The sequence below is a fragment of the Eriocheir sinensis genome, chromosome 52 (assembly GCF_024679095.1).
Source record: "Eriocheir sinensis breed Jianghai 21 chromosome 52, ASM2467909v1, whole genome shotgun sequence".
NCBI lineage: Eukaryota > Metazoa > Arthropoda > Malacostraca > Decapoda > Varunidae > Eriocheir > Eriocheir sinensis.
The window spans coordinates 3002833-3018137 of NC_066560.1; the positions used below are offsets into that span (position 1 = coordinate 3002833).

General features: G+C 44.7%; 1 protein-coding gene and 1 long non-coding RNA gene across 3 annotated transcripts; both read right to left on the reverse strand.

Moving 5' to 3' along the window:
- Positions 1-132: 132 nt before the first annotated feature.
- On the reverse strand, positions 133-15303 carry LOC126982900 (uncharacterized). Its single transcript, XM_050835182.1, has 7 exons — positions 14902-15303; positions 14584-14770; positions 10442-10642; positions 2844-2969; positions 1531-1605; positions 1001-1099; positions 133-539 (listed from the first exon to the last, which is right to left on the reverse strand). Exons 1-7 carry the CDS (start codon positions 15213-15215, stop codon positions 369-371), a joined length of 1173 nt encoding a protein of 390 aa, XP_050691139.1. The 5' UTR covers positions 15216-15303; the 3' UTR covers positions 133-368.
- On the reverse strand, positions 3000-4651 carry LOC126982901 (uncharacterized). Of its 2 annotated transcripts, none has more exons than XR_007735387.1 (3): positions 4486-4651; positions 3535-3586; positions 3000-3282 (listed from the first exon to the last, which is right to left on the reverse strand). It is a non-coding gene; the product is annotated as an uncharacterized LOC126982901 (long non-coding RNA). The 2 variants fall into 2 exon arrangements; XR_007735386.1 differs by having other exon boundaries at positions 3000-3287.
- Positions 15304-15305: the final 2 nt, after the last annotated feature.

The window sequence follows — 15305 nt, forward strand, 5'->3', positions numbered from 1 at the left end:
TATATATATATATATATATATATATATATATATATATATATATATATATATATATATATATATATATATATATATATATATATATATATATATATATATATATATATATATATGCACACACACACACACGGCCAAACAGGTGGCGGTTTGAGCCCCACTCAGGCCGGACTCTTTCCACTGACTAGAAGTGGTTACTGTCCTCCCTTGAGCAAGGGAAATGGGGGGTGTGGTGTGTGAGGTCCTGGCAGTACCCAGAGATCGACAATAATGAGCACTTGCTCACGTCGTGAGGGTACCTGCTGGCGAAAGTGAGTCCCAACTCGTGATCAGGCCGTGGTGAATTACACACACACAGAAATATAGATAAGCTAAGGGAAGTGAATGCTCATGCTCTTTAGAGTTGACTTGAATGATGTGTTGTACCAGTTGGTGTTGACAAAATGGATCTCACCACAGGTGTTGTAGGAGGCTCCAGATGTGTCTTTGTACACTTTGCTCTTTGTATTGTCCCAGTAAGCAATCTTTTCAAACCCACGATTCTGTGAATACAATAGGATTTTGTATCAGTGATGCTTACATTTAACTACATATTGCTTCTGAAAATGACTGAAAAAGTAATAAGTAACTTTATATTACCTCCTAATGTGTCTGTCAAAGTAATAGTCAGCTTCAGATTACCATTGAAAGTCATTGCCAAAACAGTTTATGTATAGCTTTTAGATCACACACACACACAAATATATATATATATATATATATATATATATATATATATATATATATATATATATATATATATATATATATATATATATATATATATATATATATATATATATATGTGTGTGTGTGTGTGTGTGTGTGTGTGAAAGAGAGATACCCTGAAAATTAAGTGAAGATCATACTCTATTTTCTTATGATTTGTGCTTAAAGTTAAGGCAAATATATAACTAATAAGAAGTTAAGTTCTGAAGTATGAGTAGAGGAACATTGTTCATACCTCAATGGCCCTGAGGACATTGTACTTGTCTTGAAGGTAACTCAGGTGTTTCTTGGCAGGCAAAGTCAACAAGTCTTCACTGTGGATTTCTATGGCAATCTGTCAAAGTGAGGCATATTTATTGTCTTTAGTAGCAACACAAACATCCATCCACATCATAGAAATGTTTTCACATATCATTATCACTTCTAATCCCATGATACCTAACTCATGAAACATACACATGCATGTGTTTTCTGTACTTCATTCAGATTCAGTATTATGATCATCACCACATGTTTCCTGGGTTTCTGCATTACCATAACCACCACCTGTATGCATAATATGAGTGGCAAAGTTCAGTCTTTAGAAATAACGAATTTGCTGTTCCTGCACTATTCCAGTATTTGGGGGTAAAGGGGGGGTCATTCACAATGGGTATCTGCACTAACATTTCAAAGAAATAAAAGGAATTTAGCAAAAGTGAATTAACTAATGCTGCATGATGTGGTAGACTCCTGATAATGCTGTGTAGCAAGCCTGTCACTCACCTGGCCAATGAGGTCCATGATGGGCTGCTGAGCCACCTGCTTCAGAACAACCCACTCATCACCCTCAATATCCATCTGAAGCAAAGCCATCAAAATTGCATGAGGTAATTTTTTTATTTTTATTATTATTAAAAAGAGTAATGATGTTTATAAATACAAACATTATCATCAGCCTTTATCATCTAACTATGGTGTAATCCATTGGAAAACAATCATAAGCCCCTCCACAACGTGGAGACTTTTTAAGTTCTCGTGTCTTGGGTGTAATGGAAGGTTGTCAGTTCATTTGACTCCTGTTCTGCTACTCACCCTTGACTACTTGACCACACTTGGCCTGCCTGTTGCTACACAGTAGTGGGCTGCTGTCAACTCAAGTCTCTTTGGGATAAAGATTCTCTCACAAACAAATCGTATTTACAGTAGTATGTATGTAGTACTATATTTAAAACCGATTGTGTGTATGTAATTCACCATGCACCTTATCATGTGCTGGACTTGTGATCACCAGCCAGTACCCTTTTGGGGAGATCTTAGGAGCTTGTTAGCTAACACAAGGGCACTACAAGGACCTAAACACACCACACACACACAAACATCACAACAATTGAGCCTCCTGTCTCTCACTCTGTACTCAGGACTGGACTTGTACTAGACAAGCTGGTGCCTGTGCTTTCCTTGCCACCAAAGGACACATAGGAGATCCAATTCACCCCATTATTGCCCTCTCCCCAGCCCCGGCTTAGCTTTACTCGATCCATGACATAAATCGCAAATAAGACAAATTTCTACCTGGCATGGTGTCGTTTGTGACATGTCATTTACCCTAATCTGATTCAGAAAACCTGGACAAAGATAGCAATAGACTGGGAAATGCTGATATAAAAAGACCCAAGACCAGGCCATTCAGTAGATGGTGTGAAGAAATTAGGAAGTTTATGGAACATTTAGATCAAAATTGGAAACTAGAGGCACAGGACACAAACTATTGGAAATACTTGAGAGAAGCTGATGTTCTGTGGTGGGATGATGCAGGCTGATGATTATGATTACACACACACATATTGCAAAGATGTTTCTTAATAGCATTAATTTTATTGTAAGCAAAACTATGTTCATCTCTACTGTGAAATACATAAATTATATAATATAGTTTTCATCTAGAGAGTGCTGCATGTTTTTATTCAAATCCTATATGTATGTGTGAATCCATTTGACTTTATTGGGAGGGAGAAAGCAATTCCAAACTTTTTTATCAATCACAAAAAACATTTACTTAGAGCTTATTTTTGGCACACACACACACACATACACACCTTCAGCAGATGAATGGGCCGGTACATGAGGTTGTTGGTGATCAGGTGACCCTCTAGACTGTCTACTGGTAACTCCTGTCCAAGGTTCAGGTAGTAACGCTGTAGCCGTTTCTCGGCCAGCCCCACCTGCCACCCCATGCACAGCAACATATAATTACCATTCCTCCTGTAGTCTAATTTAATTAATACATCATATATTCACATTTTGGGAAAATGCTGGAACAGATTTTGTTTGCTCTTTTTGTCATAACTTTTAAACACTGTTTTCTTCCTTCCCCTTCCCTTAACTCAACCTTCCCTTCCCTTCCTCCTTTCTTCCTTCCCCTTCCCCTAACTCAACCTTCCCTTCCCTTCCTCCTTTCTTCCTTCCCCTTCCCCTAACTCAACCTTCCCTTCCCTTCCTCCTTTCTTCCTTCCCCTTCCCCTAACTCAACCTTCCCTTCCCTTCCTCCTTTCTTCCTTCCCCTTCCCCTACATCAACCTTCTCTTCCCTTCCTCCTTTTTTCCTTCCCCTTCCCTTCCCTTCCTCCTTTCTTCCTTCCCTTTCCCCTAACTCAACCTTCCTTCCTTCCTCCTTTCTTCCTTCCCCTTCCCTAACTCAACCTTCCCTTCCCTTCCTCCTTTCTTCCATCCCCATCCCCTAACTCAACCTACCCTTCAAGACCTCCTTTCTTCCTTCCCCTAACTCAACCTTCCCTTCCCTTCCTCCTTTCTTCCTTCCCCTTCCCCTAACTCAACCTTCCCTTCCCTTCCTCCTTTCTTCCTTCCCCTAACTCAACCTTCCCTTCCCTTCCTCCTTTCTTCCTTACCCTTCCCTAACTCAACCTTCCCTTCCTTCCTCCTTCTTTTCTTCCTTCCCCTTCCCCTAACTCAACCTTCCTTCCTTCCTTCCTCCTTTCTTCTTCCTTCCCCTGCGCCTAACTCAACATTCCGTTCCCTTCCTACTTTCTTCCGTCCGATTGCACTAACTCAACCTTCCCTTCCCTTCCTCCTTTCTTCCTTCCCCTAACTCAACCTTCCCTTCCTTCCTCCTTTCTTCCTTCCTTCCCTAACTCAACCTTCCTTCCCTTCCCTTCCTCCTTTCTTCCTTCCCCTTCCCCTAACTCAACCTTCCCTTCCCTTCCTCCTTTCTTCCTTCCCCTTCCCCTAACTCAACTTTCCCTTCCCTTCCCTTCCTCCTTTCTTCCTTCCTTCCCTAACTCAACCTTCCTTCCTTCCTCCTTTCTTCCTTCCCTTCCCTAACTCAACCTTCCTTCCCTTCCTCCTTTCTTTCTTTCCCTTCCCCTAACTCAACCTTCCCTTCCTCCCTTCCCCTTCCCCTAACTCAACCTTCCCTTCCTTCCTCCTTTCTTCCTTCCTTCCCCTAACTCAACCTTCCTTCGCTTCCTCCTTTCTTCCTTTCCCTTCCCCTAACTCAACCTTCCCTTCCTCCTTTCTTCCTTCCCCTTCCCCTAACTCAACTTTCCCTTCCCTTCCCTTCCCTTCCTCCTTTCTTCCTTCCCCTAACTCAACCTTCCCTTCCTTCCTTTCTTCCTTCCTTCCCCTAACTCAACCTTCCTTCCCTTCCTCCTTTCTTCCTTCCCTTCCCTAACTCAACCTTCCTTCCTTCCTCCTTTCTTCCTTCCCCTTCCCCTAACTCAACCTTCCCTTCCCTTCCCTTCCTCCTTTCTTCCTTCCCCTTCCCCTAACTCAACCTTCCCTTCCCTTCCTCCTTTCTTCCTTCCCCTTCCCCTAACTCAACCTTCCCTTCCCTTCCTCCTTTCTTCCTTTCCCTTCCCCTAACTCAACCTTCCCTTCCCTTCCTTCTTTCTTCCCCTTCCCCTAACTCAACCTTCCCTTCCCTTCCCTTCCTCCTTTCTTCCCCTTCCCCTAACGTGCAGATTGACTGCTAAGAGAGTGACCTCTGAAACTGTCTTTGTCTTCTCAACCACGCTCAAATCTGTGGACGCGGAAAGTGTTGCCAGTTAGTTCATTTCGGAGAGGGTGAGGAAACTTATGCGGGGTTCCCACAATTCCGTCTTGACGGATCCGTCAACGTTAATGACGTCAGCAAAACAGCGGCGGCCCGTCAGGGATGATCTACTCTGTCAGTCCATCGCTCATCATTTGTTGACAAACATATGGTCAGCATTAACCACGACTTCTTGTAGATAACATATTAGACTTAGTCCTAACCAATAATGGGAATTTGCTACGTGAGTTGGAGGTGGGCGGAGAGTTAGGAAATAGTGACCACAGAACAGTTTGTTTTAGCTTAGACTGGGTGGTAACCCGCGAACCAAACCCAGTGGTAGTGCCAGATTTCAGAAGAGCAAATTACGAGGGGCTTCGAAGACATCTTGAAGGGGTAAACTGGGATAATTTAGGGATTCATGAGGGCCAGAACTGCGGATTGGAGAGCCAGGAGAACCAGGTAGAAATGTCTTACAATAACTTAGTTAGAGTAATAGTAGAGGGGCAAGGACAGCATATACCACAGCGAACACTTAGAAAGGAAAACAATGATCCTAAGTGGATGACTCATGGACTAAAACACGAGATTGGGTTAAAGAAGGGAATTTATCAGAAAATAAAGAATGGTGAAACACATCTCAGGGGCCGGTACGTCGAACTATCTAGATTAGTTAAGAAAAACACCAGGATAGCAAAAAGGAACTATGAGATCAAAGTAGCAAATGAGGCGAAAAGTAATCCTAAGGGCTTCTTCCAGATGTATAGAACAAAAACACGGGAGAAAATTGGACCGCTGAAAACAAACACAGGGGAGCTAGTAGAAAATTACGAAAATATGAGCACATTGTTGAACGACTACTTCCTTTCAGTATTCACACAGGAGGATCGAACGACTATACCAGAAAGAGTTCAGGTGTATGAGGGCGGGGATGGCGACAAATTGAGGGATATAATCATTACCAGGCAAGTAGTTCAGGATGAGATAGATAAGCTTAAAAAGAACAAGTCGCCAGGTCCTGACGGGATATTTCCGAGGATATTAAAGGAATTAGGTGATGTACTCAGTGACCCACTAACCGAAATCTCTAAGGTGTCGGTAAATACTGGCTATGTGCCGAGCCTATGGAAAGTAGCTAATGTGACGCCGATTTTTAAAAAGGGGGACAGGTCAGTTGCTTCAAACTATCGCCCAATTAGCTTAACATCGGTTATAGGGAAGATGCTGGAGTCCATAATAGCCAGGAACATTCGGGAGCATTTAGAGAAACATAGCTTAATTCACGACTCGCAGCATGGGTTCACAAAAGGTAGGTCATGCCTCACCAATCTCTTGTCCTTCTACAATAAAGTATTGGAGGCGGTTGACAGAGATGAAAATTATGATGTAATCTATCTTGATTTTAGTAAAGCGTTTGACAAAGTTCCGCACCAACGACTGTTGCTTAAATTACAGGCTCACGGAGTAGAGGGTAAAGTTTTGAACTGGGTCAAGGCGTGGCTTAGCAATAGGAAGCAAAGAGTGCAAATCAATGGTAAAAGATCTGACTGGGGATGTGTTACGAGTGGGGTCCCACAAGGTTCGGTATTAGGTCCACTTTTGTTTATTATTTATATCAATGACTTAGATACAGGAATTAGTAGTGATGTTAGTAAATTTGCAGATGATACCAAGATCGGTAGAGTAATTGAGTCGGATCGGGACGCTAGTATTCTCCAAGGTGAACTCAACAGATTGTATGACTGGGCGGATAAATGGCAGATGGAGTTCAATGTAGGGAAGTGCAGTATTCTGAGTGTAGGCAGGAACAACCCCTCACATAACTATTGCTTAAATGACACTCTCATAAGAAGGTCTGGGTGCGAGAGGGATTTAGGGGTCTTAGTGAGCTCTGATCTCCGTCCAAGGGCACAATGCATTCAAGCTAGAAATCGAGCTAATAGGGTACTGGGATTTATTTCAAGGAGCGTAAGCAACAGAAGCCCCGAAGTCTTCCTCAAACTATATTTAGCATTAGTTAGACCTCAACTTGACTATGCGGTTCAGTTCTGGTCACCTTACTATAGAATGGATATCAAAATGTTAGAATCGGTGCAGAGGAGGATGACTAAGATGATTCAGGGGTTGAGAAACTTGCCATACGAGGAAAGACTCAAACTGTTAAACTTGCATTCTCTATAAAGGCGAAGGGTGCGTGGAGACATGATCGAGGTTTATAAATGGATGAAGGGCTTTAATAAGGGAGACATTCATAAGGTTTTGTTGGTAAGAGAACCGGATAGGACACGAAGTAATGGGTTTAAACTGGATAAATTCAGATCCAACAGGGACCATAGACTTCACAATCTCTTGACGGGAAACGGGGCGCGGGGCCGATTCGCAGGGGGCCGATTTTCAAAAATTTAAAATTTAAATATTTTCAAAACCAAAGCAGCTAGCGACCTGAAACTAAAACAGGCACCTCCCTTAGGCATATATGAGTCTCCATGAGCAGCGGTATCAAAAAATTCAAAGTCGTTCCCTAATAAAATCCCGATTAATTGTTTTTTATATAAGTATAACAAAACTTAAAAAGGCTATAAAATCCTCAGATTTTACGCTAGATGCACAAACATCACCAAATGCAGAGATAATCACTTATATTTTCAGAATCAATAGCAATATTTAGCATATCTTATAAGTTTTTGCCCGAAATAGCTACTTATTTTTTTTTTATTTAGTGCAATTTTTTACTTAAGTTTTTAACATCTAATAAATCACTTAATTTTCACATTAGAAACTTAATACTTGAGGAAAGCATGCAGAAACATCTTAATTTTACTCAACAAAAGCAAAATATTCATTTTTCTATATACAATCACAACTTATTTTGGTTGAATTCCGATGTCACTATTGCCGCAGCACGTCTTGCCGGCTATCTGGCCCTCGTCCCTGAACAATCACTTTAGCCTTTTGGCCTATGACTTGTGGGCCCCGGTCAGTTTCCTGGACTTGTACACGTCCCTGTTCCTCGCCGTCTCCTTCCTGCCCTCCTCGATACTGCTCCTCTTCCTGCCGGTCGGCTGCTTCAAGGCCTTGTTCTTCCTCGCTTCTGAGGTCACGTCCTTGGAGAAATTAGCACCGAAACAGTTGAAGAGGGACCTGCTGATGTGCGGCAAGATGGTGTTGGCCAGGTTGTGCCCCTCCTGGCACCTGTACCCCTGCAAGGTCGGGTCTGAGGCCGCCAGGAACTCCAGGAGGTGCCTGAACCCGTCCCTGTGGCGCGAGAGGAACCTCAACCTGCGCTCCTTCTTGTCCTCCCTGCACATCAGGGAGTCCCACAGCGACATCCTGAAGGACGCCATGTGGGCCATTGGGAGATGGCCGCTTCAGGACCGCCAGGCCCGTCTCCAGCTCTCCCCTGTCGACCAGCTCGACCAGGGCGTCGAACATCACAGAGGGCGGGTCGCCCCTCTCGAGCTCCACGGTAATCTTCATCTCCTCCTGCTGGGCAAGCTCCTGCTTGCAGCACTCGGCCACAGAGGAGTTGGCCTGGACCTTCCTGGCCAGGTAGCCGGCGTAGTTGCCGACCGCGGCGAGGAGCAACTCGTCCGTCGGCGGGTCCGGCTGGTCGTCGGCCAGCTCCCTGGCAAGCTGGGCCAAGATCACCTCGTCGTCCTCCTTCTCCTCTGCCTTGGCCCGGTCCAGGTCGGCCTGCACGTCCCCGGGAAGAACCCGACGAGCTTCAGCAAATGCAGGCGCTGGGCCAACCTGTTGCTCACCATGAAGTTCTGCACGCTGTGTCTTCTTGTATCGTCCTCTGGATCCTTGCAGTTGTGGGGAAGGGTACAGAGACGATGAATAACTGTAGGTCCTTTACTTGGAGAGTAAACAGAGGCAGGACAGCGATAATCCTTTACAGAGGGGAAGTGCCCAGCTGACTGCGTGCCTAAGGCGAGTTAGGCGACGCGGGAACTGAGCTGAGTTGCCATGTAGGCACTAACTAAACGTACATTTCTTGTTTCCTAATACGTAAAACTGTGGACTTCACTATCCTACAGTTATCATTAATTTTACGTAAAGATTTCAACCTAAAGTTACGCAAATTTGCCATTTTTTACACAACGTTTTCAAAGTGCACGCATGGTGCTATTTTATATAAGTTACCTTGAATCCTCGACCAAATCACTCTAGAGACACTCCTGCCTGCTTGTATGCACTAAAACTTGAAGATTTCGTCCTGTTTCCACTTAAATTCGGAGTAAGAACGCAGAGTGTGTTTGAGTTGTCGCAGTGAAAGTCGCCATAACAATCGGCCCCTTACGCGAAGCCAGCGCGCCAAGACTGAAGAGATTTCCCGTCAACTAGTCTATGCAGGGACATAGGCAAAAATTGGTTTACTAACAGGGTGGTGGATGAGTGGAATAGGCTTAGCAGTCATGTGGTGAGTGCCAATACAATTGTCACATTCAAAAATAGACTAGATAAATTCATGGACAGCGATATTAGGTGGGGTTAGATACATGGGAGCTTAGGGTCAAAGGAGCTGCCTCGTACAGGCCTACCGGCCTCTTGTAGACTCCTGCGTTCTTATGTTCTTAGAAAGGCGAAGGGTGCGTGGAGACATGATCGAGGTTTATAAATGGATGAAGGGCTTTAATAAGGGAGACATGTTCTTAGCAGTCATGTGGTGAGTGCCAATACAATTGTCACATTCAAAAATAGACTAGATAAATTCATGGACAGCGATATTAGGTGGGGTTAGATACATGGGAGCTTAGGGTCAAAGGAGCTGCCTCGTACAGGCCTACCGGCCTCTTGTAGACTCCTGCGTTCTTATGTTCTTAGTTCTTCTTATATGTTATTTTGTAGCTAAGCACTTCTATTTCATATTTTCATGATATGTAAAATATTCAACATCACTGGACTGGCACCACCACCGCCGTTACGGACCCAAAAGTTAACGAGTTCATCTCTGGACCGGCTCCGCGCGGGGCCCGGGCTCCGTTGATGACGTCACTGACGGTCGACGGGTCCGTGAAAACGAAATAGTGGGAACCCCGCCTTGCCCTCAAAAAAAAAAAAAAAAAAAAAAAAGACGCCATTGGAGTGAATATAACTATTTAAAAGTAATGTTTTTGTTCAAATGGACGCCAATGGCGTCCCGGTGCACTTTGGCCCTAAATTTTTTTACATGCCATTGGCGTCCCGGTGCGTGAGAGGGTTAAATTCTGAGAATACAAAAATATAGTTCATACGGAAAATAGGCAATGACCCCTCCCACAAATTATGAATGGCCCCCTGCATGGCTTTTCATTTACAGACCCTCAGTTATACCCAACTGCAGCCCTTGATTGCACCAACACTGAGGGTGACTGTGGTTAGGATCAGGCTGTAGCACCTGCTGTAGTGCTAGTGACATCCATTTGTACAACCGAGACCATAAAGCTCTATACATAAACCAAGTGTGTTGATAGGCAAACACGACATGAGATTTGGAGGCAGCATGGATGTGGAAGCGACAAAAGAAGAGGTAGCCTTCAATGAGCAGGCCTTTCAGAGGAATAAAACATGTGCAAGAGAAGGAAGCAGAGTCAACCATGGAGGGATAAACTACCGAGAGCCTCAAAAGGAAGAATTAAGGCAGAGCAAGTGAGGATCACCGTACCTGATGGAAGTGTGCGTGCGGGGCGCGACGCAGCAGGCCGGAGGGAGTGTAGTTCAGCAAGTCGAACATGTGCACCTCGCAGTTCATCGCCGCCATGGCTGCGTCAAACGAAGTGTCACGATGGATGCCAAAGGACAGCGTGAGGCAGGACTGCGGGCGGCGGCGCGGCTGTAGCTGCAGCTCGGCGTCGAGGCAGACCACCTTGTATTGGTAGGTAGGGGAAGGAGGGAGCATTGGAGTTTTATCCTCTGTTGTGATTATACCGACCGTTTCAGGGGCCTTGACCCATCGTTTTTCGCAAACATCTTCTAAAGAAGCAGCTTGTGCAGTGTGGTATTTTGGCACAGCATTGTTGACACCCTGCCCTAATTTTTGGCGATATAGTGCATTGCAAATTGTGAATGATTAAGGCGCTTACTCTTGACTTTATTGGCGAAGTCTGGCATGGCCATCTAGACATTCGAACAGGGGAAGCGTGACGTTGCTGTGACGTGTATACCCACCCTCCTCCGTCTCCTTTGCCCTCTCCATCGCAACCCCCCCCCCATCCCCTCCCACCTCTCTCTCTCTCTCTCTCTCTCTCTCTCTCTCTCTCTCTCTCTCTCTCTCTCTCACACACACACACACACCACACACACACACACACACACATGCATTATACATATAGAATTCAGCCATGTACATGTTCTTTTTCTTTAATGCAGATCCATAGCAAATGTCAACACCTTGCTTTTTCTAATTCTTCCAGAGACTTCTGGCACTTAGCCAAAAATATCTCCTCCAATTTCACTTCTTCCTCTTTCCCGCCTCTTTTTAACCCAGACGGCAGCACTGCCGTCTCATCTATCTCTAAGGCTGAACTCTCCACTCAAACTTTCTGTAACAAATCCACTCTGGACGATTCTGGACATATTCCTCCTACTCATCCCCCCTCTGACTCCTTTATGCCTGTTATTAAGATTCTTCATAATGATGTTTTCTATGCCCTCTCTGGGCTCAACTCTCAGAAGGCTTATGGACCTGATGGAGTGCCTCCTATTGTCCTTAAAAACTGTGCTCCCGTGCTGACACCCTGCCTGGGCAAACTCTTTCGTCTGTGCCTATCAACATCTACCTTTCCTTTCTGCTGGAAGTACGCCCTCGTACAGCCTGTGCCTAAGAAGGGTGACCGATCCAGTCCCTCAAACTACCGCCCTATAGCTTTACTTTCCTGCCTATCACACAGCTCTCCTGGACAGAGTGGAGTCTAAGGCTCTTCGTCTCATCAGCTCTCCTCCTCTTACTGATAGTCTTCTACCTCTTAAATTCCGCTGCCATGTTGCCTCTCTTTCTATCTTCTATCGATTTTTCCACGCTGACTGCAGCAGCTCTTCTGAACTTGCTAACTGCATGCCTCACCCCCTCAAGCGGCCCCGCCGCACACGCCTTCCTACTCAAGCTCATCCCTTTACTGTCCAAATCCCTTATGCACGAGTTAACCAACATCTTTACTCTTTCATCCCTCACGCTGGTAATCTCTGGAACGATATTCCTTCATCTGTATTTCCTCCTGCGTACGACTTGAATTCTTTCAAGAGGAAGGTATCAGGACACCTCTTCTCACGTAATTGACAGCTCTTTCGGACACCTCTTTGGATTCTTTACAGGAGCAGCGAGTAGCGGGCATTTTTTTTTTTATTATTATTTCCTTTTTTTGTACCCTTGTGCTGACTCCTTTGATGTAAAAAAAAATCGGGAATATATGCTGAGTATGGTAGGGTTGTTTGGGCTAACGACCGTGATAGCTGGTCCTGCATGGCTGACCGTCCTGGTCTTAAGGTGTCCTTAATGTTTTCGTGATGGGTCACCGGCATTCGCCAGCAGTTGTTTGCATCATTTGTCCACCCATCCGCTTGCTATCGTTGTCTACATTGACCGTTTAACTTGCCCACAAGCACCCTCTCCCTATTCCTTTCGACTCTCCCCTCCTAAAGTTTTATTTATTTATTTATTATATTATATTATTTACTTACCTTTTCATGTAGGCTACGTATTTACCCTGTATTATTCCTGAATCCCTGCCCTATTCCCACCCTTACCTCCTTCCAACCCCTACCCAACCTGTAAATGACCATATCTCAGCTGCTCCGGCCCACCAGATCTCCAACATAATCAGTGGAAAAGGGGGCCAAATACAGCTTCCACGTTGATATATAATTCCACCACAAAAATATCATATGGCACTTGAGAAACGGAAGCTATACTGGAACAGCTATCTATCTATTACGGTCGTTAGCCCAAACCACCCTACCATACTCAGCATATACTTCCGAATTATCTGCACTAAAGAAAAATAACATGTGCATGGCTGAATTCTATATGTATAATGTGTGTGAGAGAGAGAGAGAGAGAGAGAGAGAGAGAGAGAGAGATGGGGGAGGGCAGGAGAGGGTGGGTATACACGTCACGGCAACGTCACGCTTCCCCTGTTCGAATGTCTAGATGGCCATGCCAGTCTTCGCCAATAAAGTCAAGAGTAAGCGCCTTAATCATTCACATTTTGCAATGCACTATATTGCACTGCACAAGCTGTTTCTTTAGAAGATATTTGCGAAAAACGATGGGTCAAGGCCACTGAAACGCATAGTAAGTGGCCTAAAAATACTACTATAGTCTACCACAATAGCCTACTACATATACGTGACACCGCTGTTCATTGCGCCGTGTCTGAATTAAGGGGTTGAGGCGGACAGACAGGTAGAGCTACACCAACACAGACATTATATATATATATATATATATATATATATATATATATATATATATATATATATATATATATATATATATATATATATATATATATATATATATATATATATATATATATATATATATATATATATATATAATACTCGACTCTCCCACTCCAGCCGCCATTGCGGCAAAGGCCCGGTTCCCTTAATTAAGGGTTAAATCTTTGACTCAGCTCCATTCAGCCTGAAGATGTTCCCGAGGCAGGAACGAAACGTTGCAACCAACAACTTGACTTTTGGACAGCTCCTCGAGGCTTTAAACACCGTAAAAAGAGAGTTGATCAGACAAATAGAAAAAAACTCGACACAATCTTCCAAATACCTATCCCCTATTCATCGACAACACTCAGTTGTCACCTTTTTCAACACTAAATATCCTCGGTCTATCCTTAACTCAAAATCTTAACTGGAAACTTCACATCTTCTCTCTCACTAAATCAGCTTCCTCGAGGTTGGGGGTTCTGAATTATGTCCGCCAGTTCTTGTTCCCCGCACAGTTGCTATCCATATACAGGGGCCTTGTCCGCCCTCGTTTGGAGTATGCGTCTCACGTGTGGGGGGGCTCCACTCACACAGCTGTCCTGGACAGAGTGGAGTCTGAGGCTCTTCGTCTCATCAGCTCTCCTCCTCTTAATGATAGTCTTCTCCCTCTTAAATTCCGCCGCCATGTTGCCTCTCTTTCTATCTTCTATCAATATTTTCACGCTGACTGCTCTTCTGAACTTGCTAACTGCATGCCTCCCCCCCCCTCCTACTGCCTCGCCACACACGACTTTCTACTCATGCTCATCCCTATACTGTCTAAATCCCTTATGCAAGAGTTAACCAGCATCTTCACTCTTTCATCCCTACGCTGGTAATCTCTGGAACAATCTTCCTCCAGCTGTTTTTCCTCCTGCCTACGACTTGAACTCTTTCAAGAGGAGGGTATCAGGACACCTCTCCTCCCGAAATTAACCTCTCTTTCGGCCACTCCTCTGCATTCTTTGTAGGAGCAGTAAGCAGTGGCCTTTTTTTTTTTTTTCATTATTGTTTTTTTTATGCCCTTGAACTGTCTTCTTTGCTGTAAATATATATATATATATATATATATATATATATATATATATATATATATATATATATATATATATATATATATATATATATACATATATATATATATATATATATATATATATATATATATATATATATATATATATATATATATATATATATATATATATATATATATATATATATAGAGAGAGAGAGAGAGAGAGAGAGAGAGAGAGAGAGAGAGAGAGAGAGAGAGTTAATTGGTGGTTCCGGCGAAACTACACAACGGCGGACCCGTAGCCTTACCTTCCTGCCGTCGGAGATGTCGTCGGTCACCTCGCCGCACTGGTGGTTCCCGCCCATCATCACCTGCTTGCGACAGCGTCTTCTCGGCGCCTTAAGATAGGCGAAGAAGTCCTGCACGCGACTCAGACTGCTTCCTAGTGGCCCATCGCCCTCTCTTGACAAATCCAAGGGGTGTGGTGGAGGCGACCTGCACAAAAATCAGTCTTATTAGCCAGGGTACTGAGTGCAGGCACCTACAGGTGTGACCACCTACATGCCTCGCTATCAGCGCTGTGGAGGCAGGGACAAGGGCAGGGAGTCACAGGTGCCCCCGCTCACCTAATCACGTAGCGGGTCACCACTGGGTAACGGGTCACACTGAGGCCCCACACGGGTTCCTCCTTGGTGCCGTGGATCAGTAGGTCCACGATGACCGCCTTGCTCAACCACCCTACCAAGGTCTCGCCGAACTGTGGCAGCGGAGGGTGGGGAGTCACATGAGAACGACCCCTGCGGCCGGGTGGTTGGAGCGGGGCGGGACCGGGATAGGTGAGGGTGTTCACAACCACCATTGTCAGCAACACTGCGATAAACACCGCAAGGACGCCCTGCCTCTTCCGCCCAGCTTGCTCACAACCTCTGAGGGGCGGCATGCCACCAACCCTGCCGCTCCTCGCCCTAGTGGCAGCAGTGTCGGGCTCCCACGCAGTAGCTCCCACCTCGGACTGTTGTCTCTTACAGGG